Source organism: Eschrichtius robustus, chromosome 11 (genome assembly GCF_028021215.1).
Source record: "Eschrichtius robustus isolate mEscRob2 chromosome 11, mEscRob2.pri, whole genome shotgun sequence".
Taxonomy (NCBI): domain Eukaryota; kingdom Metazoa; phylum Chordata; class Mammalia; order Artiodactyla; family Eschrichtiidae; genus Eschrichtius; species Eschrichtius robustus.
This window is the reverse complement of record NC_090834.1, coordinates 102,143,165-102,170,638: the sequence shown is the minus strand read 5'-3', so window position 1 is coordinate 102,170,638 and position 27,474 is coordinate 102,143,165. Positions and strand designations below refer to the sequence as shown.

Here is a 27,474-nt window from a genome sequence, read left to right as displayed (position 1 = left end):
AGAGTGACGTAATCCAGTCCACATTTTGAAAAGATCTGGCTGCTTATGTGCCAAATGGATTAAAGTAGGGGCAAGAGGACTTCGCTGGTGGTACAGTGGTTAAGAGTCCGCCTGCCAATGGAGGGGACACGGGTTCAAGCCCTGGTCCGGGAAGATCCCACATGCCCCAGAGCAACTAAACCCATGCGCCACAACTACTGAGCCTGCGCTCTAGAGCCCGTGAGCCACAACTACTGAGCCCGCGAGCCACAACTACTGAGCCCACGAGCCACAACTACTGAAGCCCACACACCGAGAGCCAGTGCTCTGCAACAAGAGGAGCCACCGCAATGAGAAGCCCGTGCGCAGCAACGAAGACCCGACACAGCCAAAAATAAATAAAAATTTAAAAAAATAGTAATAATTTTAAAAAGTAGGGGCAGGAGCGAAAGCAAGGAAATTAGTTTGAAGGTCAAGTTGCAGTGATATGGAGTTGACTACAGTGGTAGCAGTAAAAATGGAGAGAAGTCAATGGATTGAGGATGTGTTCAGAGATACAGGGTTGTTTTTGTTTGGGGCTTTTTTTTCTTTCCTTTTTTGCTTTTTGGTTTGGTTTTGTTTTGTTTTTTATGCATGGAAGACTACAGTCAGTGCTCACTCTTACAACTCTCAAAGTTTAACTGCTCCGCCAACAACCATCGCCACGTACACACAAAGAAAAGATACCATAAAATGGTGAAAGATTAGGGAAGAGCCGTGAAATAAAATTATACTTAAAAAAGAAGTGTTAAAATTATTATGTAGGGCAGAGCACTGTGCTGTGATGGCTCTACTTCTAAAACAGACTAAAACTATAAATGCCAAAGAGAAGAAATTTTTAAAAATCCAACTCCAAAAAAAAACTGGCTATCCATACAAAGGAAAACAAAACATTTTTACTCCTTTCTACCCTCTGATGACAACACATTACCATCCAAAGTTTGTCATTTTTGAAGCCCTGCGTAGGATGGCCATTTATCATTCCCTTTAGAAAATCTACTAACACAAGATTTAACTAAAATTGTATTAAAAAAAAAAAACAAAAACATAAAACCAAGAAGTGAGTCCTCGCTACCTCTTGAAAATTAATCTAATCCTGATAACAATATATTCATGAGGGGATGTAATACTTATATTTTCTTTACAACCCCGAAGAATCACCTATAGTGGTATTGCACCTGCATAATCTAGTCTTGATTCCACAGTAACAGAGGCGCGAACAAGTATTGTCCTGCCTTTTTTTCCTTGCTTGCTCGCTTTGTGTGTGTGTGTGTGTGTGTGTGTGTGTGTGTGCGCGCTGACAACATCTAAAACCTGTCCTTCTGCTAAGTTTTATGTCCTTTCACGAACTGCTACCTCTTCAAAATATGACGGCAACCAAAAATGTCTTCTGTTCCTTGTTTCTTTCTTCGTCTTAAAAGCAGGAGGCTCAAACTAGGGAAAATATTACCTGACTTGGATATCCACCCCCACCCCCCATATTTCAATCAACCACCTCAAATCCTTTTTGAAAAGGTGCAAAATATCAGTAAAGATACACTTGAGCACCCTGTACTACTCACCCCTCCACGTTTTGTCCGTGGGCAGGTTCCCCTTCTCTTAGACATCGTCCTTCCTGCCTCCAGTTGGCCTCCGCGGGGGCTGCTCCGGGCGAATTCACCACACTTTGTCCCCAGTGGTGTTGGATTCAGCCGGCGCCGTCCAGCGCTGGATATCACCTGGCAGCGACCCGAAGCCGGGACCCGCGTCCTAACGCGCACAGGGCAGAGAGAAGCTGTCCAGATTTCTAAAGTGGCTTGGCATTCTCTCTAAATGTTTAATCTCGAGATCTTTTAATTTTTGATATCATCCCTGAGAACAGCTGTTTCCAGTCGGGAAGTGTGCGAAGGAAATCAACACCGGTGACCCCCCCCCCCCCTCCAGACGGAAAGTTCTGCCACCCCCTGGGTCACGAGGTCTCCGAGATGTGGGGCTGGAGTGGAATCTGTGAAAAACTTGAATTCAGAAACTAGCCCGAGGACCTTGTTCCAGAACATTCCTGGCCTTAGGAGACATCTAGTGAGAGACATGGGGGACAAGGTGCGACTGGAGCCATCCAGAGGCCTTCTCCTCCATTACGCCTGGGGTGCTCTTCGTGGGGCCGAGGCCATTCGCAGCCTCCTCAAAGGGAAGCCGCAGGTGCCCTTCTACCACCTTGGAGCCTGCCCCGTTGGGAGTCCTGAGCCTCTTTTCCGTGTGTTTTCATCGGGTACAGAGGACGAGGCCGGCTTCCAGAAGAATTCCTTCCGAGCGGGCCCTTCCCCCTTCCTCTCGCAGCCCTGCCGCCTTCCCGCAGCCTCCAAGTCCCTCGAGACTTAGCCTCCCGCCCAAAGCGCTCTTCGTCCTGTGATTGGCTCTTTGAGGAGCCTCTGCCAATGGGGATAACGTATTCGGGCAGACGTAAGCCCGCGAGCTGGGGGAGGAGGAAGGACGTCGGGGCCGCGACGTGCGGTGAGCGGAAACGTGGCGCGAGGTGTGTGGCACCGGCCGCGTGGCCTCAGGCCCTCGCTGTCACCACTTCCCAGTGCATAAGGATCCCCGGGCCTGCGGCAGGACGAGGGCACCAGGGAGTGGCTGCAAAGCCCGTGCGGCCGGAGGTGACGGTGTTGGGTGAGCCTTGAATTAGGGCCTCCGCGATCCCCACGCTCCATTCCCAGAAACCTTTGCGCCGAGAGCTCTGTCTTCAAAGGAGTTGGGCCGAGGCGCCCAGCTTTGCAGGGCCTTCCCTGAAGCCCTGCTTTCCCCCGCCAACCCCGATTCCCTTGGTTCTGGACGGGGAGAACCCTCAGGACGTTGTGCAGCTTTGCTAAACCCCACCCCCACCCCCAGCCCCGTCCCGCGCCAGCCTGGACCTTGGGAGGAAGCAAGGCAGGCTGGACCGAGGACCCAAGCACGGAGAGGACAGCAGGAGCACCTCCTGCCGCAGAGCTCTTCCAGGTTGGGTCTGGGGACAAGGCCCAGGGCTGGTGGATTGGGAAGCTTCCCCAGGGCCTACCTCTGGGCCCTTGCAACAGCTGCCATCCTCCATCCCCATCTCTCTGGCTGGGATGGAATTGAGCCTACAGTTTCTTAATTTACCTTTCCACTCTTTTCTTTCCTGATAGTTTGACGTGAACTGTTCGGAGCTTCAGTGCCATCTGACAGAAAACTGCGTGCCAGAGAAGGAGCACCGGCTGTGCAGTGAGTGTGGGGAATCTCAGTGCAAAAAAGCTGGAAACGTAGTGAGCCTGAAGTCAGAATACCCAGCTTGTGTTGGGAGGGGTAGAACGCTTAATTATCCTTGCTTTATTGTTAGCCAGAGAACTGACCAGATTGACAAACCGAAAGGCCAGATTCTTTGCCAATTTCCAGGTGGAATCAGGCTCACTTCAGTCAAGAACATCTGAACCCACGGTGGCAATATTCTTACTGCTGTGAGAGACCTTCCCACCAAGTCCAGCAGCTTCTTTTCTTTACTGTGCACCCTCTGCTGGTTAGTGTGATAGAGTGAGCTCAGGGAAAAGAAGGTGTGTACGAGTTCCTAGAGGTCATTTAATACTCCGTGGTGTTTGTTAAAATGTGTTAACTTGGGGAAGTATACCCATGAAACGGTGCTCAGGAAGAATATGAGTAGTGAGCAGTATAGGAGTTGGGTTTCTGGCAAATGTGAATGAGGAAGGTTTAAGGATAAGAACAACTCCGTTTTTGGAGTGCTAGTTTCGTGCCAGACACTCACAGTACTAAGCAATTTGGTAAAATTGACTCATTAAATCTCTAAAACAGCCTTACGAGGTAAGTACAGTACTGTTATAATTCCCATTTCCTAGATGAGAAAAGTAAGACTCAGAGAAGTTAGGTCATTTGCCTGAAATTATACATCTAAGCTAATAAATAACAGAGCTGAGATTCAAATCTAGGCTGTTTCTGAGCTCCCACCTGTAACCACTAGGATATTCTTTCTTAAGATACCCTTGGCACAGTTCCTGGGCTTACGGTTCCTCAACTCATGCTTTTGTCTCCCACTTTCAAAATTTCCCTGTCATTTCAAAGACATAAAAAAAAAAAAATTAGGCATAATCGTGCTTCTGAAAGGTATTATTTCACCCACAGGAATCTGATCCATGAAAACCTAGGTTTGTTAAGAGACCAACATGTGCTCTTCTGCCAGTCCCAAAATCCTGTACAGGAATCCCCGGTTCCTCCGGCTAGCTTTTCTGCAGCTTCATCACCAGCAACAGAGTGGTGTGTTCTGTGATGTCCTTCTGCAGGCAGAAGGTAAGAGACCAGCAGGGACTCAGTTGAAAACTCACCATAGACTAAGATAAAATGACTTCAGGGCCAAGCAGTGCAGGAAAAGACCAGGAAAGTGTGTAATTATCGCCTTTGAGTACTGTAAGCTATTTGGTAAAGAGCTTGGCTCTTTCTAGGACAGGTATATTTTTCAAGAGTGAAAGTGAGATTATGCTCCTTCGCTTAAAAAATGAAACTAATTACAAAGTTTTGTAAGCATAGAAATTCGGTAAAACGTGGATACACCGTAGTGGGATGGTTGTGAACATTGAGTTAACATACGTAAAGCACTTAGAACAGTACTTTTAATGTACTAGGCACAATGTAACTATTAGATGATACTATTACATATTTTCCTTTTTTCTTGTCTTCAAATTGATGGCTTTTATTGTTTTGTTGTTAAACCTAAAAACATATAGCTTATTTCCACCCCTTCCCTTTACACCTGAAATGTTAAATCAGCTTGGGGTAGAGCCTGGTATAGTGTAAAAGGCCTAAGACTAGGAGTCCGAGTTTAAGTCCTAGTTTTGTTACTAACAGTAACAAATGAGCAAGTAACTTCACCTCTTTCCAGTTCATTTTCTTCATTTATCAAAAGGGATTATGACAGCCAACATTGTGTAACACTCTACAGTTTGCAGAGTACATATAGCACAGTTTAGTGTCTCATTTGATTCTTATAACAGCCTTGTGAGATGCGGAACGTTACATGGTTCCAGCTCTACAGATGAGCGAATTGAGGCCTAGAGAGTTAAGTGACTTGTCTCTTGGTTCTCTTAGGAAGTGCAGAGTTGGGATGCATTCCTTAATTCAAAATAAACATAAAAAGTATCAACTGCCTGGTGTATGCTAGTATACTTTACTAGCATGGCATGTAGTGTATATGAAGATAAGTCCATCCTCGTAAGGAAACCGTGTAAAGGGGAGACGTTCCAATAACCAGTGCATCCAGGTAACTGGGCAGTATAATAAATAACATTGGGGTAAGTATAAGCTGATACAGGAGCACAAAAGAGGAGCATCCTTCACAGACTTGAGTAGGTTGGGGGATGGGTGTTAGGGAGAATTTCTTGGAGGAAATAACCCCATAGGGGACTTCCCCGGTGGCGCAGTGGTTAAGACTCTGCCTGCCAATGTCAGGGACACGGGTTCAAGCCCTGGTCCAGGAAGATCCCACATGCCGTGGAGCAACTAAGCCCGTGCGCGACAACTACTGAGCCTGTGCTCTAGAGCCCGCACGCCACAACTACTGAAGCAGGCGCGCCTAGAGCCCGCACTCCGCAACAAGAGAAGCCACCGCAATGGGAAGCCCGCGCACCGCAATGAAGAGTAGCCCCCGCTCGCCACAACTAGAGCAAAGCCCCCGCGCAGCAACGAAGACCCAATGCAGCCAAAAAATAAATTTAAAAAAAAAAATCAACTGTTAAAAATAAATAAATAACCCCATAGGTGAGTTGTGAAGGACAAATAGAAGTAGGAGGAAATGGGGTAAGATTTTCCCAGGCAGAGAAAACAGCATGTACAGAGATGTACACGTGACCAGGGATTTGCGAGTGGTTCGTTATGGCTAGAGCACAGACTATAGGTGTATTGATCAGAGGTGTGGCTAGAGAGGTCAGCAGGTCTGAAGTGTTACACCAAGGAAGTTGGTCTTATCCTAAGAACGCTGGGAAATGTATTTAAAGGTTTCAAGAAGGTCCTAACTGCTTTAGGAACAGCACTCGGGCTGCAATGAGAAGAATTATTAGATTGTTACTGAGCCCAGATAGGAGGCTATTTTGGAATCCAGGAGAGAGGGAATGGTGGCCTGAACTAAGGCACTGAGAATAGAAAGAAATATATAGTTTATGAGCTATTCAAGAGAATTTACAAAACTTGCTGCAGTTAAGAGCATAGACTGTAGCCCTGGGTTCAAATCTTGTCCCTGCTCCTTAACTGTAATTGTGGGCATGTTACTTCACTATGCCACAGTTTACTTATCTGTAATGACAGCTACCCCACAAGGTTGCAGCGAAGATTAAATGAATTAATGCTGCTAAAATCCTTAGATGCCTGGCACATAATAAGGACTCAAAAAGTATTAGCTTTTTTAAAAAACTTAATGTTTGACTAGATGCAGTGGGTAAGAGAAAAGAATCAAATATGACTTCTGGTTTTCAGGCCTGGGCAATTGGATGAATGTGCTATCTTATTTTGAAGTAAAAACTGGGACGTTTTGGAGTGTGGGGAATGGTGAGTTCACTTTCTAGAAAGGTTGCGTTGGAGGTACTTGTGGGACCTCCATGTAGTCATGCAGGCTACGGCATGCTTAATATCTCAGAAAAGATACCTGGGCAGATGTAGAATCTGGGAAGCCTCAGCAAGCCTTTGCTAACTGAAGCCATTGGAGAGACGGAAATTGCCCATGAAGTGCCCATAAAATGAGAAGGTTGTTCAGGACAGTGGATACCAGGCAGTGGAGAGAGCTCAGGAGAGAACTGAGCCCTGATTATCCATATCCAGAGCTCATGATCTTTCTGTTAGACCACAAGCAGCTTCTATACAAAGTTTTAAACTCTTGTGTGAGTCAAAAACATTTACTCAGCAGGTATTTGATCCCCTACTTTGTGTCAAGCACTGGCTATACTTCAGTGAGCAAGACAGACACGGTCTCTGTCCTCACAGAGCTTACAGTTTAGTGAAGGAGATGGACAATTACAGCGCAGATGGCTGAATGCTATGATAGCTACACAGCACCTAACCCAGACAGGGGGTAGGGTGGGGGAAGGCTTTCTGAAAGCCTAAAATAGATAAAAACTGAGTTAGCTAGGTAATGGCAGAATGTTCCAGGCAGGCAGAAGAAATAAATTTATCCTTCTACTTGAACTTCTGTGGAGGGAAATTGAGAGAAGAGGCAGCACATTTAGGTAGTCATGTCTGTGCTTAACCCATGAACATGCCAGTCGGCATGAGACAGATAACAAAGTGTTTGGGTTTCCCTCCAGGCGAGGCAGTCCCAGCCCATTGCTGCATCCTTTCGGCCTGCAGCCCCTTCTTCACAGAGCGCCTGGAGCGGGAGAGGCCAGCTCAGGGTCGGAAGGTGGTGCTCGAGCTGGGGGGCCTGAAGATCAGGACACTTAGGAAGCTGGTGGACTTCCTATATACCTCAGAGATGGAAGTATCTCGAGAAGAAGCCCAGGATGTGCTTTCTGCTGCCCGTCAGCTCCGTGTATCTGAGCTAGAATCCCTTCAGCTAGAGGGTGGGAAGTTGGTGAAGGCCCCTCAGGGTCGAAGACTGAACAGGGAGTGCCTACAACCTCCAAGTGCTGCTGCCATCTCTGCCAGGGTGGTGGCATCCATTCGCCGCCCTCGAACTCCACTGCCTGTTACCCAGACTCCCTGTCCTCTTGGGGCAGTGAGACTGAAGTCCTCGGGGAAGGAGGAGGGGGCCCAGGAGAAGAACAACCGACAGAACACAGAGAACTTGTCTGGCACTCTTCTGCTCAAGAGGAAGGCCAGAGCCTGCCCAACTCCACAGGAGAAAAGCTCTTCACCGTCAAGCCACAGTCAGGGACCTAAAGAGAACAAAAGTTACCCTGCCCTTGGTCCTACAGCACTTTCCCCACCCAGCTTGTACCCCTCTGTGGACGAGCGAATATTGCCCAGAAAGATCAGGCTGAGCCGCGCAAAGCTGTCTCCTGACGTCTGTACATCCGAGCCTGCCAGCCTTTTAAGTGGACCCAGCTCAGTACCCCCAGCCCCTGGCCGGCGTCTTTGGCGGCAGAAGAGTATAAATAAAGAAGCACCGGAAGACGAACAGAAAACAGGGCGAACTAGTCCTCTACATAGTACCCCGAGCCAATCTGGTCTTGGAAAGTCGGGTGGGAACAAGAAGCGGAGCCCTGAAGTCAGGGCGTCTAACTCCGACTCTGCAGAGGAGGGGCAGGTTGGCAGAGTGAAACTTCGCAAGATTGTCAACGGGACCTGCTGGGAGGTAGTTCAAGAGCCTCCCCTCAAAAGCTCTCAAGACAGCCCTCAGATCCCAGAACCTGAAGACTCGGAAGAGCCTCCAGGGACTCAGCCGTCCTCAGGTAACGAGCAGGAAGTGTCATCTGCTAGCACAGACCTGTGTGAGGACTTCCCCACGTGCTCTAGGCTACAAGGCATTCTCCTCTCTGCTGGCCACTCCCCATACAACCCAGTGGTGAATTCCGAGTTCGGGTCCAGTCCAGAGCTGATAGGGGAGGCACCGGGATTGGATATTGACTGCAGAGAGCCCTATGCATTTGACACAGCCCTGCTCGGGCAGCCGTGTGAGGCTGAGGAGTACCGAATCACGAGTGCTGCTGCCGCCAGTGAGCTGGAGGAAATCCTGGACTTCATGCTCTGTGGCTCAGACATCGAGCCACCCATAGGGTCTCTGGAGAGTCCCCGGGCTGAGGGCTGCAGGACCCCTAGTTATCACCTGACAGAAACAGGAAAGAACTGGATTGAAGGGGAAGAATGGTGTTTGCCAGATGTGGAGCTCTGGCCCAGGGAAATCACAGGATTGGAAAAGGAACCTGCTGGTGAGAACAAAGGGCCAATTGAGCCTTTTAGCCCCCTTGTCATGCCCTCTGAGAACAGAGAGCCAATTGAACCCCGCAGCCCCCTTGTCATGGCCTCTGAGGTGAGTGAAGGGGAGGTGCTTTCAGTGGGAGGCTCCTGGACTGCAGACCTGGAAATTCCCAGCTCCCAGCCACTGGATGGTCAGAGAGACAAACTTCTCCACCTCAACTCCCTTAACCCTCCCCAAAGGTCCTATGGGGACCTCTCACCTCCCTGTTCAAGCTGGGTGGAGACTGGGCTGGAAGTGTCCCTAACTACGGATGAAGTATTATACCCTGCTCCAGAGGCAAGCAAGGAGGGATTTGGCAACTCTGAGTTGTTGGATCCACTTCCTGCTAGCCCTGAAGAGGAAGAGATTGATGTGGTGGACTCGATGTCAGAGGGGATTGTGCCCATGAGTATTCCCTCCGTGTGGCCCGACCCTTCCTCAGAGTCAGAAACAGAGGTGGACATACTAACGTAGTGGAGTGGGGAGGGCAGGTTAGAGGGAGTGGGCGGGTGGGAAATGTTGGCTAACAGAAGGTACACGGACGGGCTAGCACATGCCCTGTCCTCTTAGCACAAGAGGCAGATATACCCCCAGCTCTCCTTCCCTCCCCAGGCTTTTGGAGGCAGGCAAAAATCGTTCCATGAGTAGAAAATTATGAACTTGAACCACCTTACCTCTTTATAATCTATTTTGCAGTTAGTGACAAGTGAAACAATAAACTGTGTGTCACAACTCTAGTGGGTCATAGGTAACAGCCAAAGCCAGGTCTCCCAGGTCAAGAGGCATCTAATAACTGATTGAGGAAGAGCTGAGAAAGACCAGCCTCTGTGGTGGGGGTTCTGTGGGAGAGAAAATGTTCCAGGAGGAGGTGTGAAGCAATGCTGGGCTGGAACACTAAGTGGGTGGGAGTGACAGGGTATTGTCTAGTACCTGATGTGCGTGGCTTAGTCACTGCCAGTATGGTTAGTCTAGCCAGAACCTCCACAGGGGCCAGGAAGATGTACTTCCATCATCACTTCGGAGAATTGAGTTGAAAAAGATACAGTTGCTTTTTTAAAAAGAAATTATTTTGTTTTTCCCCATAGTTTTTACAAGTATTTCACATGCTCTAACAGGGGCCATAGGAGTTCCAGGTTAATTGGTGACCTTAGGCTATGAAAAACACAAGGGGGACCAATCCCATAAGGCTGGTTTAGGGCATCCCTTACCTTAAGATTAAGTTTTACTTCATCACTCATAGTTTATATCAAACTCAAATACTTTAAAATTTTTATTAAACCAATCCAAGAACTCTTCAGTGCCTTACTAGAGGATTGCCTCACAACTGAACCACCGTTTCTGGAGGAGAAGAAACCACAGCTTCAGGCACATGACTGAAGTTTGGCCATGTCCCGTCATAAATGCTCCAACATCACCAGGGACAGAGGCTGTGAAAATGAAAGTGGGAAAAAAGTTAGAGAAGGGCTCCAGGCAATCATATAGCCTGCCCTCCTCCCTTGAACCCACAAACCCAGGAGAGCTCAAGGACTGCATCCTCCCCCCACATCTCACTCAACGTATCAAGTGCCTGACAACATGCCAAAGCACTCTATGAAGCACTAGGGATAAAGACAAGGTCAAATCCTGTGACCAGGAGTGAGTACTACAATGCAGGGTTATTACACGGGGTGGTAACAGAAACAACATACCAGTAACAAAAAACACAAGAGGACAGGAGTAGGCATACCTGAAGTTACACAAAGATTTGATCAGGAAAGGGGAGAATCATAACTTACCAATAAATAAGGGAACCAGTGGGATTTACAGGAAAATGAGTTTTTTTAAACAAATATATAAAACTGGTCTACACCCCAAGGGCAACAATTAACTGCATCCTCTAAGGACACAATTTGCATTTTTATAATCATTTACATTACCATCGGTATTCCACGACTTAGCTCAAAGACAATGAAATGAAACATGGAGTTAGCAAAGGGCACACAGGATAGAAATCATTTTTTGCGGACTTCAGTTTTTCCCACCAGTAAGGGGAAGAGGTATTCCCACTAGAGGAAATCCTGAGAGCAGAAAAGAGTTGTGAAAATGTAGGTCTTGTGTGAAATAAGGGGTTTAACAGTAAGGGCTGCTTCGCCAAAAGCCACACCAAGATCAGTCCACTCTCCCCCATTTCCCATTTCCAACCTCAGCGTGAGGACTTCTGCCCAAACCTCCCTACGAAAGGTACTTCTTCAGCTCGTTCACCACCTCTTGAGGCTCAGGGAACTTGAGTTTGCGTGGGGGCCCCTTCTTAATCCCAGTCCAGAGCTCCGCACCTGGGAAAAGTCCACGAAATCATCAGGTGGCGGCGGTTTGAGACCCGCGCTTCCTCGCCTCGGACCCATGCCCCCCAACGCCCCGCCCCGGGCCCTCACTCACTGCTGCCGTCGGGTCGCAGCAGTGTCACCTCGAAGCTGCCCCTCCGGGGCTTGGTAGGGTTCACCTTCACTGGAAGCTCCGGGGCCTCCAGGCGCAGCGCCTGGCTCAGGGCCGCGGCGTTGCGCCCGTAGACGCGTCAGCTCATGCTAAGGAGAGATGAGGGAGGTCAGAGACTGGGACCCTTGGTCTGCGGCGCCCTTGCCCGCCCCCCATTACTCCCCAGACCCCCTCACCAATGCTCGATAACGACGCTCGCCTCCTCCACTCCCTTCTGGCTGCTAGCCGGCTTCTCCCGCTTCTCGGCCGCTGCGGCCAGCGCCGCCTCGGCCTTCCGCTTCCTCCCGCGGGAAGCCATGGCGCCTGGAGCCCGGCTGGGAACCCAGCCGACCTGGGGCGGGAATAGGGTGGAGATGCGGCCACCGAGGAGGCCAGCCAAGCTCCGAGATCCAAACCGCAACCCACTCAGCTCTCCAACCAAAACCTCTCTTAAACTGCAGAAAGCGTGGCGCTGGGCGCACACGTGGCCTGGGGGCGGGGCCTTCGGGCAGAGCCACTCTGCACGCAGAGACGGCGGAGGTAGGCTCCAGACCGAACCACCAGTGCTTGCGGGGGCGGGCAGCTCTGACAACGAGCCCGGCTTCACACAGGCTTTTCTGTAACCGCGAGACCAGCTAAATGGTGTGCATCACGATCCCTACCCAAAACCGCCTTCCGGGGACCCGCGGACCGATCCCAAACCAAGACAAATTAACTCTAGGGTTAGGGAATCTAAACCTTCGCCAGCTCTCCGCAATCGTGAGGACCGATGTACAGCATTTTGGTGAAACTGATCAGTATGCCCTTTGCAATTAAGATGGACAATTCCTCTGCAGTTGCCTCGCTTTTCTAATACGTGAATAACACACAAAGGCGCAATCAAAAGTAAATCCCAGTCTCTTTATTATGGAAAACCATCAACTGGGTGTGGGGAGGATGTAGGAGGGTAAGTGAGACCCTGCCCAGGGGCTTTCTCCTCCAGGGCCCACCACACAAAGGCAGTCTCAAACTTCTATTCCCCTTCCTCCCAATCTCCATAAAATAGGGAGATTATTCAATACTATCTTCAATGAGAAAACTCTGTGGTTAAAGATTTCTCCTTGGGACCAGTGACAGGCTTATACTTTTTAAATACAGGCCACAGACCAAGCCAAAATGGCTTAAAGCAGCAAGCGTCTTGAGGGAAAAATCTTAGCACTAACTCTGCATCTTGGCCTGTTATGTTAGGGTTTAATCTAATCTAAGCAGGCTGTGTAGATCCATTATGAGGAATAATGAAACCAGAGTGTGATGGAGATGTGTGGGCAGCACACAGCAGTCGACACACTGGCCGAAGGTTGGAAGGAAAGCATTTCCCCCTCCACCATATAAGATCTTTCCCTCCTTCCAGTGAAATAGCAGACCACAGCAGTAGAGGCCTTCCTGGAGGATACCTGTCATTTCCCTGGATGCCTCTTAAAAATCAGAAGCCATCTCCTGCCCCTCCTAGGCAGAGCCACACAGGGAAAACATAAAAAAACGGCCAAGGCCTCAGGCAACACTTGTGGCTACAGAAAGGGTAGGGCCTCAGAGGTGTGCCTGGGATTGACAGGAGACGAAGTACTGAAGGCAGGGATCCTATTTGTCCTTCTTGCTCTCCTCATCTGGCACTGCAGTGGGCACCGGGGCCACAGGGTGCTCCTCGGGGATATTATCTCCAACCTTTGATAGCTTCTTGGCCCGTTGATATAGCTCATTCAAGTTGAATTCTCGGATCACATTCTCCTGCGCAAAAGAGGTGCACACATCAGGGTTCAGGTTGGAAGGGGGTGTCATGTCTGGGAAGTTAAGTACAGTTGACTCTTAAACAAAGGTGTGGGGTTAGGGGCGCCAACCCTTCTTGCAGTCAAATATCCACCTATAACTTATAGTCAGCCTTCCGTATCCACAGTTCCTCTGAATCCGTGGTTCCACACGTGCGGCGGATTCAACCAACCTCATGGATCGTGTAGTGCTGTAGTTACTATTGAAAAATGTCCACATAAGCGGACCCACACAGTTCTAACCCATTTGTTCAAGGGTCAGTTGTATTTAGACACAGTCTAGGAAAGGAGGAAGCAAAGGACAGGAATCTACTCTAACCCAGCTGTCCTTTTTTGGGTACCTGGAAAAGTCAACTAATATTTACGTATTATGTGCCGGTCGCTGTGCCAAGAATTATGGTTACATTATTTAATGTAACCTGCAAAACAAAACCTGTGAGCCAAGTGCTACCGTCTCCAATGTACTGCCAAGGAAAAAAGACTATAGGTACAAGAGCCATTGAGACTAAATCTTAACTAATAATATTTGCCCAGTACTAGCATGTCTGGCACATGGTAGAAACAGTATAAATCTGCTAAGTGAATTCATGAATGAGGTCTAATAACTAGTCCACACTCTCAAAGCTTATGGGCAAGTAGCAGAACTAGGAAATTAAACCCAGGTTGGGCTCTAAAACCTACCTACTGTTCCACACCCTCCTCCAAAACTTGCCCACTCTTTCATATACCTCAGAGAAAGTCCAAGAGACAGCTCGTCCTTTTTTGTCGATCTGTGGCCGCCGCATGACCTCCTTTCCACCTTGGAATAGGATCAGGGTAGGGAGCTGCTTGGTGAGGGGTGACATGCTCACTTTGTACCTACAGGGCCCAGAAGGTACTCTGTAAATGCATCTGTGTATATACCACTCTGAATGATCCCCTGCCCAGGCCCTTACATACCGTGTACTAACATCAGTGTAGCGTCCAACGTCCACCTTCCCAAAATTTAGCCCTGTACAGTTGTACCTGAGAAGAATATATTATTTAACATGGTGAAAGAAGATAGAATGAATCAATGAAGTAGAAGTACAGATATTTGGGGGTGGGGGTGGGAGTGCCTTTGGTTGCAATATGCAAAAATCAAGGCCAAAAACAATGAGAGGGAAGGTATAATTTCTGTCATCCCTCCCGTTGTCCTACTCACTTGAGGGAGAGATCGGCGTAGATAGGAGCAAATGACTGGCAGTCATTAGACCAATTGGCAAAGAACTCCACGATCCAAGTGACCCTCTTGTCCTGCTCCAGCTCTTCCTGTCACACACAGAACAAACAGTGAACCGGTTTACACAGGCTCCTGGAAAGATTCAGACCTTAGCACCTAATTCCTCATCCTGGCTTCCCTACACCTCTCCTCTAGATCCCACAGTGAACGAGTGCCCTTGACTTGCATTCTGAAGCACTGCTGTTCCTCCTAGTGAGGAGAGAGCACAACTACAAAATCACCCACAAGGGACCCAAGAAACAGAGGGAGAAAGAGTACTCACATCCATGGTTTTATCATTGAAGTACTTGATGTACTCAGGGCCCATATACAATGGGGGTTTGCATGTCATCAGGAACACTAAACACAGAAAAAAGTTGTCACAGGAAACATATAAGGCCTTGGGCAGGGGATTTACTTTCAAAGCAACTCAAAGATTTCAAGCACCAAAGAGTGCATTTTGTGGACATACATAGACACATTCCCTTCCTCTTAAAATCTCTGTAGATTCTCATCATCTGAGGCTCACACATAATTAATTAGGTATAAGATATGGCAGAAGGGTATGGAGAACCTGGTTTGGGGATGGAATTTGGTTCCCACAACCAAGTCTTGCAGTCTCCTTACCTATGCAGAGTGTGAGATAAAGCAGGCCCATGCGAATATCCAGGCGGAAGAAAAGAATTGCATTGGCCACTTTACTAAACATGAAGATGTTGCCTATATGTTGCTCCACGGTGACTGAAACACAGAGATGTCACAGGTCAGGCTGGGCTGCATGCTCCTATGACCTATTATTTGCCCCTCTTCCTGGAGTACTTTGAAATGGGAGAGGGGGAAGAGGATAAAAGTCCAAGATCAAATTCAGCCTTGGCACGGAATGAGGGACAAGTTCACCAAATAACGCCCCTCTCATAACATGGATGAAAGCACCTCAGAGGTCACTAGTCCTAATCTTGAGAGACAGAGAAGCAGGCTACACTTACTGGATCTGCGGTTCTTCATCATTACAATGGCACTAAGGAACATCAGGATCTCTACTTCTCTCTGGAACAGAATCAGAGTGACAGGAATGCCATGAACAGAAATGATTTGGGTGAGCAAGGGAGCCAAGTATGTAATAAAAACCAACAGAGATCCAAACTGGGAATGGTAACAATAGAGAAATAACTGGAGTCAGCAAAGGTGTAGTGGGGAAAACACCAGTCAGAAGGTCTAGATTCCAGCTCTATCCCTGCCACAAACTGGCTGGTGCCCTTCAGCAAAGCACTTAACCTCTGAGCTTTGGTTTCTTTGACTGAATATTTCAAAATGGTGTTGTGAGGAGTAAATGAGTATGAAAGAGTTATATGAAGTATATAGTATAAAACTGTAGATATTACAATCAACTCAGTGTGACCCTGGTAAAATAAAACTTTTCCAGGTAAACTTTCTCAGTAATATTCCATTAATACAACATATGGTTATTCCATTTGTTTGTTTTCATGTAAGTTAAATCATTCCTCTCCACCTAATATTCATAGTGATAATCCATGCACCTTTAATATAATTTGAGAGCTGAAGGAGGCCTTTCAAAGCTCTCAAAGATCCTTTTCAGTACCCTTGGCTTACTGTTCTTTCTCACCTTCTAGAATGTAAGCTCCGTGTGAATGAGTGAGACAGACACTAAACATGACATAATTTCAAAGAGTAAAGACTGCAATGAAGAATAACAAGGACTTTGTGAGAGAAAGTATAGGGGGAGGGTCTGAGGCTTTCCATACCTTTCTGTTTATAATACAGGGATCCAAATCTTTACTTCAGACAGAACCAATTAACTGCGATTTACAGCTAGCAATCAGGGACTTAGGTTTTTAGCCTCAATCTCCAACAAAAAGCAACTGACTGGATTTAGAAATGGACATGTGAAGTGGGGGGTAGGGAATGTGACAGACCTTACTAAATATTACATCCGAGTAGAAATTAGGAAGAGTTTTCAAGAATGAAGCTGGATTAGAATTGGCACTTATAATTATGGAAAGATGAATTTAAAAAGGGAAGTATGGCCAATCAGGAGACCAGAGATAGGACTAAAAGGAATATACTCTAAAGACAGAGAATGGGTCTGTGGTAAAGCCTGGCCATGTATACTCCAAACCTTATTTCCTTTTTCTCCTGGGCATACTGCAGGTAGACTCTCTCCTTGCATCTAGGGAGAAATGTGTGACTAGTACTTCTAAATGGAATGTGAATGGAAGTGATGTGCCACTTCTGTGCCCAGGGGGTTAAGAAAGGGTATGTATGCCCTTGCAGTCCACCTTTCTTTCTTCATCTGCTGGCTTGATGATGCTGGGATGATCTTAAGGCCATCAGTTGAAGACAGCATGAGACAGGGTTCCAGAATAACTATATAAACCTGAGCCCCCCTGGTTGTTCACTTGTTTATTCATTGTTTTCAAACTTTTTATTAAGGACATTTTCAAACATACACAAAAGCAGAGAGGATACTGAGGGTAGCAAAATACGCTACCCCAAAATATGCCACTTTGACATAAGGATTATTTTGAGTCTAAAGGCAATTCAGAAGTAGACTAAAGAAAGGCTCAGTGCCCTCTACCTATTTGTCAAAAGGTAGGACATAAATTCTCAAAGGTGTCCCTCCAACCTCTACCAAGAACAAAACTAATCAGGGGAGATAACTTTAGACCCTATCAGCCTGGAGACAGCACCAGGGGAATCTACATAACAAACTAGCCTTTATCTACCATTAGTTTACCTTTCCACAGTTTTCTGCTCTTGCAAGCCTAAAACTCCTTCCTTCATCCCGTCATTTCTCCACAAACTTATTGTTCTTTGTTGAAGATGCCATATAAGCTGGAAGCCACCTCTTTGAGTTACTGATTTTTCCCTGGGTATCTCCCGTGTATACAAGTTATACATGCTAATAAACTTCTGTTTGTATTTTAATTGTCTTTAATCTGTCTTTTATTAGAGGGGTCTCAGGCAAGACCTCAGAAGGGTAAAGGGAAAATTCTTTTCTGACCCCTACAATACCTTAATAAACCCCTATTACTCAGCTTCAATAGTAATATTTTGCCAATATGGTTCAATTTCATCTATGCTACCCATTTCTTTTGCTGGAGAAACTTAAAGCAAATTCCAACTATATCATTTCACCTGTAAATACTTCAGTATGTACTGCTGACGGATAAGAACTTTTTTTTTTTTTAATTTTTATTCATTTATTTATTTATTTTTGGCTGCATTGGGTCTTCGTTGCTGCACACGCGCTTCCTCTAGTTGCAGCAAGTGGGGGCCACTCTTCGTTGCGGTGCGTGGGCTTCTCATTGCGGTGGCTTCTCTTGTTGCGGAGCACAGGCTCTAGGCGCGCGGGCTTCAGTAGTTGTGGCATGCGGGCTTCAGCAGTTGTGGCGTGTGGGCTCAGTAGTTGTGGTGCACGGGCTTAGCTGCTCCGCGGCATGTGGGATCTTCCCGGACCAGGGATTGAACCCGTGTCCCCTGCATTGGCTCGTGGATTCTTAACCACTGCGCCACCAGGTGAGTCCCAAGAACTTCTTTTTTAAAACAAACCAAAATACCATTATCATACCTAACAAAATTAACAATAATTACTTATTGTTATCTAATACCTGGCCCTCATTCAAATTCAAAGAACAAAGTATTAGATTTTGTACAACTTTGTACAGTTGTTTGTTCAAGTCAGGAACAAGCGAGCAAGAACCGCAAATTGCATTTGGCCAATGTGTTTCTTTGGTCTTCTTTAATTTCTAAAGGATACCTGCTCTTCCTTTTTACCCCAGGCTATTTATCTGTTGAAGACCTTGGGTCATTTGCACTGTCAACCTTCTGACTTTCTTGGATTTGGCTGCTTGCATACTCATGGTATGTGTTCTGACGATGATGATCCTCTATTTCCCATATTTCTTGTAAAATGGTAATGAAATCTAGAGATGTGAATACAATGAAATCCAAATCTTTTGCCAAAAATACATCATAGGAGGTACTAGGTACTCCCTACTGAATCACTTCAGAGGACATAGCAACCTTTCATCTGATGGCTTTAGATGATCATTGTCTAGATTTATTATTTCATTAGAGAATGCTACATGACTTTTAAATGCTATCACTCCTTCTGTAAGCTCAAATTTTTCTATATCAATTATTTGGTTACTCTGACAGTATGTAAAGGAAAAGCAAAATACTTGATTCTTTCTTTTTATTTAATAAAATAGAAATAAACTTTTATTCTGTTAAGCCACTGAAATTTTGAAGTTTACCTGTTATTGCTAACATTATTTACCTTATATTCTAACTTCCAAATCACCAGGGTAAATCAGCAAAACACAGATTTTCCAGGAAAACAAACACTGGCTATAAACCCTACATAGTTTAAAAACAAAAAACATAACAGAGTAATATGAAAATATAAAACCTCACAGTATTTTGCACGTAATTAAGACAAGAGTATACAGAGAAATTAATTGTATAAAAGGTCCCTCCTTTTATTAAAATCTTTATTACTATCCACTTATATGTTTGAATCTCATTTTGGTTAAAGTGGTATAGATAAAAATAGGATCTTTTGAAGTAGCATGGCTACATTTGAGCTACCTAATACCAATGGGAAAGGACAGAGGAAGTATGAAAAAGTAAACAAGGGATGGAGAATAAAAGTAAGGAAGTGGGTTCTGTTAAAGGTCAAGACTCATTTTGGGGCCTTGAAAAAAGGACAAAAACTCAGGTGATCCTCCTTTCTCAGAACACAGATGCGGGTATACAGCAGAGGTCAGAGAGGTTCAACTTATTTTTCTGAGTGGTCCCTCCACTCCAGCTCAGGGAATACTGCAAGAGGCTTGAGATAGATTTCTTTGCAATGTATTTTTTACAATTCCATTTCAATAGCCCTAACAATTTTATTCATTTTTACATCCCCAGGATGCAGCACAATGCCTAGCATTAACAGTCCTCACTCAGTAATTGTTAACTGAATTAAGCAATGGCTGACAGAGCGTGCTGGTACCATGGCCGAAGAGTCGTTTCAAGTCCTAGTCACTCACTAGTTGTGTGACCTTGGACAAGTCGCCTAACCACACCTAGATCAACTTCTTCATCAATAAAACGAGAATACTACTTGCCTTGTTTAACTCACTGGTTCCTCAAAAGGCTTTACATAATGAGCAGCACTGGAAAACAATGTACTTGCCTAGTTTGGGTAGGTCTGTTGCCGAGTATGAATTTTGAGACGGAAAGGAGCTTGGACTCAAAAGGCAGAAGACTTAGGCTGTTGTGCAGGCTAACCGGATGTTTTCCCATCCCAAACAAGAGGTTTAGGCTCGATGACGATCCACGCCCTACACTCCTAATAGTCTGTTAAGTCCGCTAGAGACTCGGAACCTCAGATGTTCTCAAAAAGGTAAACCTCGGGGCTCCCGGAGGCAGTCACAGGGGCAGGGGCAGGGACAATCAAGGTCGCGGGGTCCTAAGGCGGGGGTCGCTCACCCAGTCAAAGTCACACGGGTTACCGTCTTCGCGTTGCGTAGGGAGACTGTGGCAGACAGGGGGCAGCTTCCTCACGAGTAGAAAGGCAGCAGAGAGCAGGGCTGACAGAAGGTAGTAAGGTCGGGCCAGCCATCGTGAAAGTCGCGGCACTGAATACACTAGAGCAATTAAAGGTGCCAGGACCGCCATCTTTCCGGCCCTAAGGACGCCGACCGCTCTTCGGCGTCCGTAGGTCTGGTCCCGCCTCTCCCACCATTGAGGCTGCCATTGGGCCCAGTGTCGGATGCACCGCCTCTGGACCCGGAATTAGATCTCTGATTGGCCTCTACGGCAGGTTAAAAACTGAGAAAGGGATTTGATACTTTATTGGCTAACCTAGCTGTCGCTTTTTCTACGTGTCATATTATTGAATATACGACTGTGGCGAACGGAGGTATCGGAGGAGAATTTAATAAAGGTAGGTAATACTTCCGGAACGTTCTCAGAAGGCGCCGGAAGTAGTTACCGGAAGAGGGTAGGCAGGGCCCGAGGCAATCCAATGGTAAGAGGCTCCTGAAGGAAGGGGGCGGTAGCCCGGGAAAAGATTGACCAATGAAAATCATTAACGCCAGACACCGGGACAGCGCCGGGGTAGAGGGGACGATGGAGAATTTCACGGCGCTGTTCGGGGCTCAGGCTGACCCACCGCCGCCCCCAACCGCCCTCGGCTTCGGAGCTGGAAAACCTCCACCCCCACCGCCTCCTCCTCCGGGTGGAGGGCCCGGCCCGGCCGCGCCCCCAACCGCGGCCTCGGCCCCTTCCGGCGCTGACAAATCAGCGGCAGGTTGTGGCCCCTTCTACCTAATGCGGGAACTGCCAGGTGAGTACGAGGCCTGGCTAAAGCCAGCCAGTCAGATCATAGCGAGGAGGGGATGGGCGTGGCTCTCAGCCGGCTGGCGGAGGTTAGGGGTAAAGTAGGTAACGCGTGCGGGGATTCCAGAGCTGTATATCGGAGAGGACTCTGAGACTCTGAGGATTCACAAGCAAAGGGATTGCATGAATTCTTGGGATGGATTGGGAATGAGAAGAGTAGATATCCGTGACCACCTTTCACGCTCTATCGTGCCCCTGTCCCTGACAGTGGTTTATGGCTCCCTAAAAATTATCCAGAGTTTGAGTTTGCAGCTTGAGAGTTCTGATTTAATATCCTTGCGAACTTAGTTTCAAATCTGCCTCAAACTTCCTGTTGGTTTGGGGCGTGTTGCCTTCCTTCCTTCTCTGGGCCTCGGCGTTTCCTCATCTGTTGGAAGTGATTAGAATTTTTTTTTAATTTATTTATTTAATGTATTTATTTTACTTATTTATTTTTGGCTCCGTTGGGTCTTCGTTGCTGCGCGCGGGCTTTCTCTAGTTGCGGCGAGCGAGGGCTACTCTTCATTGAGGTGCGCGGGCTTCTCATTGCGGTGGTTTCTCTTGTTGCGGAGCACGGGCTCTAGGCGCGCGGGCTTCAGTAGTTGTGGCACGCGGGCTCAGTAGTTGTAGCTCGCGGGCTTTAGAGCTCAGGCTCAGTAGTTGTGGCGCACGGGCTTAGTTGCTCCGCGGCATGTGGGATCTTCCCAGACCAGGGATCGAACCCGTGTCTCCTGCATTGGCAGGCGGCTTCTTAACCACTGCGCCACCAGGGAGGTCCTCAAGAGTCATTCTGGACGTGTTAAGTCTCCAGGATGCCTTTCAGTTCATCCCAAGTCCTACTGCTACATCAAGAGCTGAGGGAAATAATAATATTGTTACAGACTTTAAGGTTCACAGTGCAGTTATTTATATTATAGTATTTAATACTTAAATAGTCCCTTGAGATAGGTATTGTTATCTGCATTTTATAGTTGAAAAAACTGAAGCAAGGACTTACCTGCTGGTCCAGTGGTTAAGAATCCGCCTTCCAATGCAGGGGATGCAGGTTCAATCCCTGGTCGGGAAACTAAGATCCCACATGCTGCAGGGCAGCTAAGCCCATGCGCCGCAATTCCTGAGGCCCGCGCACCGCAACGAAGATCCCGCCTGCCGCAACTAAGACCCGACACAGCCAAATAAATAAATAAATAAATATTTTTTAAATCTTAAAAAAAAAAACACTGAAGCATAGCGAGGTTGACTTGACTTTAGTTAATTAATGGTTGATGTCTACCAGCCGTTTCTTTAACCTTAACCTGTTCTGATTGTACCTATTTACATCAATCACTTGATAGATATTATTGACTATCCGTTCTGGGCAAATACTGGGTGCGTAAAAAGGGAACATGTGATGAGAAGGGGAGAGAGATCAGTAAGCCTGGTCCTTGCTTTTTTTTTTTTCTGGCTGCGTTGGGTCTTCATTTCTGTGCGAGGGCTTTCTCCAGTTGCCGCAAGCGGGGGCCACTCACTATCGCGGCCTCTCTTGTTGCGGAGCACAGGCTCCAGACGCGCAGGCTCAGTAGTTGTGGCTCGCGGGCCCAGCTGCTCCGCGGCATGTGGGATCTTCCCAGACCAGGGCTCGAACCCTTGTCCCCTGCATTGGCAGGCAGATTCTCAACCACTGCGCCACCAGGGAAGCCCCCTGGTCCTTGCTTTTAAGCAGCTAATTTTACTTAAGAATGAAAAGTATGTCGTTTAAAGATAAAGTAGTGACTGTTATTTCTTGTCAGGATCAACGTCATTATTTTCTGGTCATGCCTCACATACAACTACTAAGAACTGCGTAATGGTTTTCAAAATGTGTTTCTTGTCGTTCAACATGACAGCAAGAATAAGTTGTCACTTTAGCTGGACTTTGAAGAATTCATACTGGTGAGGAAAATTAGGAAGAATTTTCCTATAATTAGGTCAGTTTTTCTAAAAGGAAACAATATGAGGGGTATTTTTTTCAGGAGATGATGGATACCTGTTTGGATGGATCAGAAATTTTACATAGGGGAGTAGCAGTTGGTCAGGCCCTGAAGCTAAGTTACAGTAAGATGTGTTTAACCGTGAGTGACAGTCAAAGGAATTTGAGCTTTTTCCTGAGGGAATAGGAAACCATTGAGATTTTTGAACTGAGTACTGCTTCTAAAGATATCTGGAGAATGTGGGTGCCATGTACTAGAATAAAGGAACCATGAGTGAGGTGGGGAAGATTTGGAGTTAAAAAAAATTAAATCTGCAGTGAATTAACTAAGACAATGTTGGAAATGGAAGATTAGTTTTCAGGAGAGGAAACTGAAGAAGAGAGATTTATAAGTCATCTTCATAGAACTGATGGGCAAAACAAAGTTGGATGGACTCTTAAGTTAAAGAATTTACAAAAAAGCACAGAGTGCCTTTTCACCTGAGCCTTGAGAATAATCATCTGGAAGGAGAGCTGACAGAGAGGAAAAAAATCAGGATACTCTTAATGGCAGGAAGCAGTGCTGAGTTATGAGAAGTACCGGGGCACTGAGTCTCCTGCCATTACCGTGGACCACTCTTCTGAGATATTTGGCTTGAGAAGACAAAGGAAAAGAATAACGTAAGGCCTGAAGGTGGGGAGGAAAAATACATTGTTCATTTAATGTGTGCTGAGCACCAGTGGTACATGAATGAACGAGGCATTTTCTCTGCCCTCAGTGGGCTCATAGCTCAGAACCTGAGTTTTATCAAGTGAATGATTATAAACAAGTCACTTTTGTCATTTGTACCCTGAGTGTTCATCATAACTATACATGAAATTGTAGGCTAGATAGTTCTGCCCTCGCCACTGGACCCTAGTTAAATTACTCATAAGTTTGTATTCTTTCAAAAAAGCCAGCCGTGAAATGTTTATACTAATAATGCCTTCCATTTATATAATACTTTATACTTTTCAATATGTTTTCATTTGAACCTTAAAAAAAATTGTGTAATTAAGGTAGCTTTTACCCCATTCCATAGATAAGCGGAAACTGAGGCATAGAGGACGGCTAGGATTAGAAGTCTAGTTGCCCAGCTTCTAATCAAACATTTCTTTCTTCTAGGCAAAGCTATCATATTTGGTATTATTAGGAAGACTAAAGATGGTGGTAACAAAAGTTATGCAGCAGTAGCTAGAAAAATCTCCCGTTTTTCTCTGTAGAGGTGATTAGTGTTTCTTGCTATTTAAAAAAAAAAAAAAAAAAAAAAGGAAGCAAGACACTCAAGCCACTGGGTCATATTTGACCCTAAGTTTGACTGTAGCTGAGCTGTGAGGTTATATTATTCTGGTCATGGCCAAAAGTATAATTTCTCATTAGTACATTTATGAAACACAGAACAGTGCACAGTGCTTAGCACAGAGTATAAGCATCATGTAAGTTATTACACTGGTTAGTCCGAGTGTATCCTTTATTGGGTTAAAGCAGTTTCCACTGCTGCCTTATTTGGATTTTTGCCTATTTTTTCTGCTTCTCATTCCAACCTACCATTCTATAGTATTATATTTTTAGTGTTTATTGTATGTTATTTACTTTTGCTATTTCTTTTTAAATAAAGTTATTTATTTATTTATTTTTGGCTGCGTTGGGTCTTCGTTGCTGCACGTGGGCTTTTCTCTAGTTGTGGTGAGCGGGGCTACTCTTCGTTGCGGTGCGCGGGCTTCTCATTGCAGTGGCTTGTCGCGGAGCACGAGCTCTAGGCGCGTGGGCTTCAGTAGTTGTGGCGTGCAGGCTCAGTAGTTGTGGTGCACGGGCTTAGTTGCTCCGCAGCATGTGGGATCTTCCTGGACCAGGGATCGACCCCGTGTCCCCCCCCTGCTCATTGGCAGGCGGATTCTTAACCACTGTGCCACCAGGGAAGCCCTACTTTTGCTATTTCTTACTTTAAAAATAACTTTTTTTTATTATTATTATTTTTTTTTGGTAATTCTCACTTAAAAGATTCATTTACTTTCCCTTCTGGGTCAATGACGTAAAAAAAAAATTCTCTCCTCTTGGGACTAATTTTTCTTATTATTATTCTCCCTGTATCTTCTAGGCAGCACAGAGCTGACAGGCAGCACTAATCTGATCACACACTACAACCTGGAACATGCCTATAATAAATTCTGTGGGAAGAAAGTGAAGGAGAAGCTAAGTAACTTCCTGCCTGACCTGCCAGGGATGATTGATCTGCCTGGTTCCCATGACAACAGCAGCCTCCGCTCCCTCATTGAGAAGCCCCCTATTCTTGGTGGCTCTTTTAATCCTATCACAGGGACCATGCTGGCTGGCTTCCGCCTCCACACAGGCCCGGTGAGTCCCCTCATGGGGAGGCCTGAAAGGCATGGAGGTGGTTTTTCTGTCTACCTCTGTTCCTTCATAACTTACTGAGCAGAACAGATGATGGGAGCAGGGGATTTCCTCCCTCTACTCACCTGGACCTTCCTTTGGTTCCTTCAGTTGCCAGAGCAGTGTCGTCTGATGCATATTCAGCCTCCCAAGAAGAAGAATAAGCAGAAGCACAAACAGAGCCGTACCCAGGATCCGGTCCCCCCAGGTAAGAAGTGGTTCTCTTCAAAGCCAGAAAATCGGACATTCTGAATCCGTTTTGACCTTCCTCAGTTAAAAACCCAGTCAAATTCCTTATGAGCCCTGGACTCCCAGATTCTCCTTAAAGAAGAAACTGACATAATGTGGGTCTCCTGGGCAAGTAGGAACTTGGGACAGGAGCTTAAGCAGTGCCTCCAAATCCTTTCTGGTCATTTGAAGAAAAGCAGTTGCCCTCGACTAGGGGTTTTCCTCTAGTCTTCAGACTTACGGCAGTGGAGAATTTTGAGCTCGACAGGTAATAGGCTCCTCATCTCTCCTACAGAAACACCATCTGATTCAGATCACAAGAAGAAGAAAAAGAAAAAAGAAGAGGATCCTGAACGGAAACGGAAGAAGAAAGAGAAGAAGAAAAAGAAGGTATGGGAGCGGCCGGTGTCTGCAGCCCGGTGAGTTTTCCCGTCTCACTCCTCCTGGGTGGAGTCTGGCTCTCTTACTCTTGCTCGCTTTTCTTCCCCAGAACCGACACAGCCCCGACCACCCAGGCGTGGGCAGCTCTCAGGCCAGCAGCAGCAGCAGCCTCCGCTAGCAGGACCAGGGGACTCTGCCAGGAGGACCTTTCTGCTGTACGGAACCCGCTGACAAAAGCTGCCTTCCAGGCTCTTGGTCACTGCCTTGGGAGCATCCCCTGCAGCTGGGACAGAAGCCAGCTCCTGCTGTGCTCAGTTAAGATGAACCCATTGGAAGAGAGAAGGGCTATGCTTTTGTAAGCCTCAGCCCAGTTTGCTTTCTCATGGACATCTCTTCCTCTCCCAGGAAGCTTTCATCTCTTTTGTGCCATTTGTCTGATTTAGGACTTTATCTGATTTTTTAGGATTTTTAATTTTCTTAAAATTGCATTTATCAAACTGGCTGAAGTGTGGCTGCCTGTTAAGAGGTAAGTGCCTTTCTAGGAGAGTCAGGGTTTAAGCCAAGGCATGCTAAGATCTGAGGGGATCTGGGTCTTGTATTACATTATCTCATCAGCAGGCAGGGAAACAACCAAAATGAGATAGGGGAACATGGTCCAAAGGTGAGGCAGAGCTTGCTAATACCTTTCCACAGCAGGCACATAACACTCTGCCTATAATGCTGAGAACCAGTAACCTGGATGATCTTCAGGCTCTGTCTCAAGGAGCAGATTCACTTAGGTCTCAGCTGTGTTCTGGGTCAATTTTGTGTTGAAACAGAGTAGCCAACGGAAAAAGCACCCACAGTCACCAACATAATTCAGCAAGGTTGCTTCTTGGTCAAGCCTATCATTTTTTGAAATAAACCTCTGGCAAGCAAAGGTAAATGCTTCTCTTTATAGTAAGAACTTTTGACCTGCCTCATTCCTTAAGACAATGAAATTATTTGCCCGATGTGAAAACATTTCTAAGCTTCTAAGACAGCAAAAAAAAAAGATAGCCTAAACTAGCAAAATGTAAAATAAATCCCTTCAGTCTTTGCAGCAGGCCAGATAACCAGAAACATCCATGAGAAAACAAGCTAATGTAATCTGACTTTAAGCTCAGTTTGACACAGAACAGTTAAAATCTGTTGCAGTGAGCCAAGATTGTTCACCTAGATCAGCAGGTGGAAAACCACTCATTCAGCTCATTTTAACTAGGATTTCAGAGCAAGAGTTTATATACTTAAGTTATGGACAGTGAAAATAAAGGGTTCTGGCCAGTTTTCTGAGATTTAGTATCTGAGGGTGCCTTTTTAAAATTAGGGCACAGCCTTTTGCTTTTGACAAACGGAAGAGACATATGAGATGTCAGACTGCCACCCATATATCCCTCTAGTCTGTCTGCCTTTAACAGGCCTTCATACTGTGATCATCCACCGGCTCACCTTTGACTACCTCCAAAATGAGCTTTATTTTCCAGAGACAAAATTCTGTATTAAGGAACAACTGTGGCAAGAGTCAAGAGCTCTCTAAGCTTTGAAATGACAAGTTTTGGTGGTTACAAAAGACCTTTTTCTGAAACATTTAAATCACTGAAATAAAAACAGGACCTCTTGTTTTAAGTGGTTATTTTCACTATAGTCCTGCTTAAAGATGGACCAGGACCAGAGATGCTTATGAGGTTTTCCTTGTAACTGACT

At 46.3% G+C, this 27,474-nt stretch overlaps 4 protein-coding genes across 6 annotated transcripts; 2 read left to right on the top strand and 2 right to left on the bottom strand.

Annotated features, from left to right (window-relative positions):
* The first annotated feature begins 4,187 nt into the window (after window positions 1–4,187).
* BTBD18 (BTB domain containing 18) lies at window positions 4,188–9,376 on the top strand. Its single transcript, XM_068556582.1, has 2 exons — window positions 4,188–4,311; window positions 7,311–9,376. Exons 1-2 carry the CDS (start codon window positions 4,188–4,190, stop codon window positions 9,374–9,376), a joined length of 2,190 nt encoding a protein of 729 aa, XP_068412683.1.
* Window positions 9,377–10,159: 783 nt separating this feature from the next.
* Window positions 10,160–11,835, bottom strand: SELENOH (selenoprotein H). 2 transcript variants are annotated; one of them, XM_068555075.1, is made up of 4 exons: window positions 11,551–11,835; window positions 11,318–11,463; window positions 11,147–11,214; window positions 10,160–10,329 (listed from the first exon to the last, which is right to left on the bottom strand). In XM_068555075.1, exons 1-4 carry the CDS (start codon window positions 11,670–11,672, stop codon window positions 10,297–10,299), a joined length of 369 nt encoding a protein of 122 aa, XP_068411176.1. In that variant the 5' UTR covers window positions 11,673–11,835; the 3' UTR covers window positions 10,160–10,296. The 2 variants fall into 2 exon arrangements, with proteins under 2 accessions (XP_068411176.1, XP_068411175.1); XM_068555074.1 differs by having other exon boundaries at window positions 11,084–11,214; window positions 11,551–11,825.
* A 397-nt stretch (window positions 11,836–12,232) lies between these two features.
* Window positions 12,233–20,146, bottom strand: TMX2 (thioredoxin related transmembrane protein 2). 2 transcript variants are annotated; one of them, XM_068555366.1, is made up of 8 exons: window positions 19,895–20,144; window positions 15,382–15,442; window positions 15,023–15,136; window positions 14,679–14,755; window positions 14,339–14,445; window positions 14,095–14,160; window positions 13,884–14,013; window positions 12,233–13,117 (listed from the first exon to the last, which is right to left on the bottom strand). In XM_068555366.1, the coding sequence occupies exons 1-8, from the start codon at window positions 20,081–20,083 to the stop codon at window positions 12,971–12,973; spliced, it is 891 nt and encodes a 296-aa protein (XP_068411467.1). In that variant the 5' UTR covers window positions 20,084–20,144; the 3' UTR covers window positions 12,233–12,970. The 2 variants fall into 2 exon arrangements, with proteins under 2 accessions (XP_068411467.1, XP_068411468.1); XM_068555367.1 differs by lacking the exon at window positions 15,023–15,136 and having other exon boundaries at window positions 19,895–20,146.
* Window positions 20,147–20,490: 344 nt separating this feature from the next.
* Window positions 20,491–27,396, top strand: MED19 (mediator complex subunit 19). The gene is made up of 5 exons (XM_068556705.1): window positions 20,491–20,753; window positions 24,851–25,107; window positions 25,255–25,351; window positions 25,667–25,761; window positions 25,862–27,396. Exons 1-5 carry the CDS (start codon window positions 20,537–20,539, stop codon window positions 25,928–25,930), a joined length of 735 nt encoding a protein of 244 aa, XP_068412806.1. The 5' UTR covers window positions 20,491–20,536; the 3' UTR covers window positions 25,931–27,396.
* Window positions 27,397–27,474: the final 78 nt, after the last annotated feature.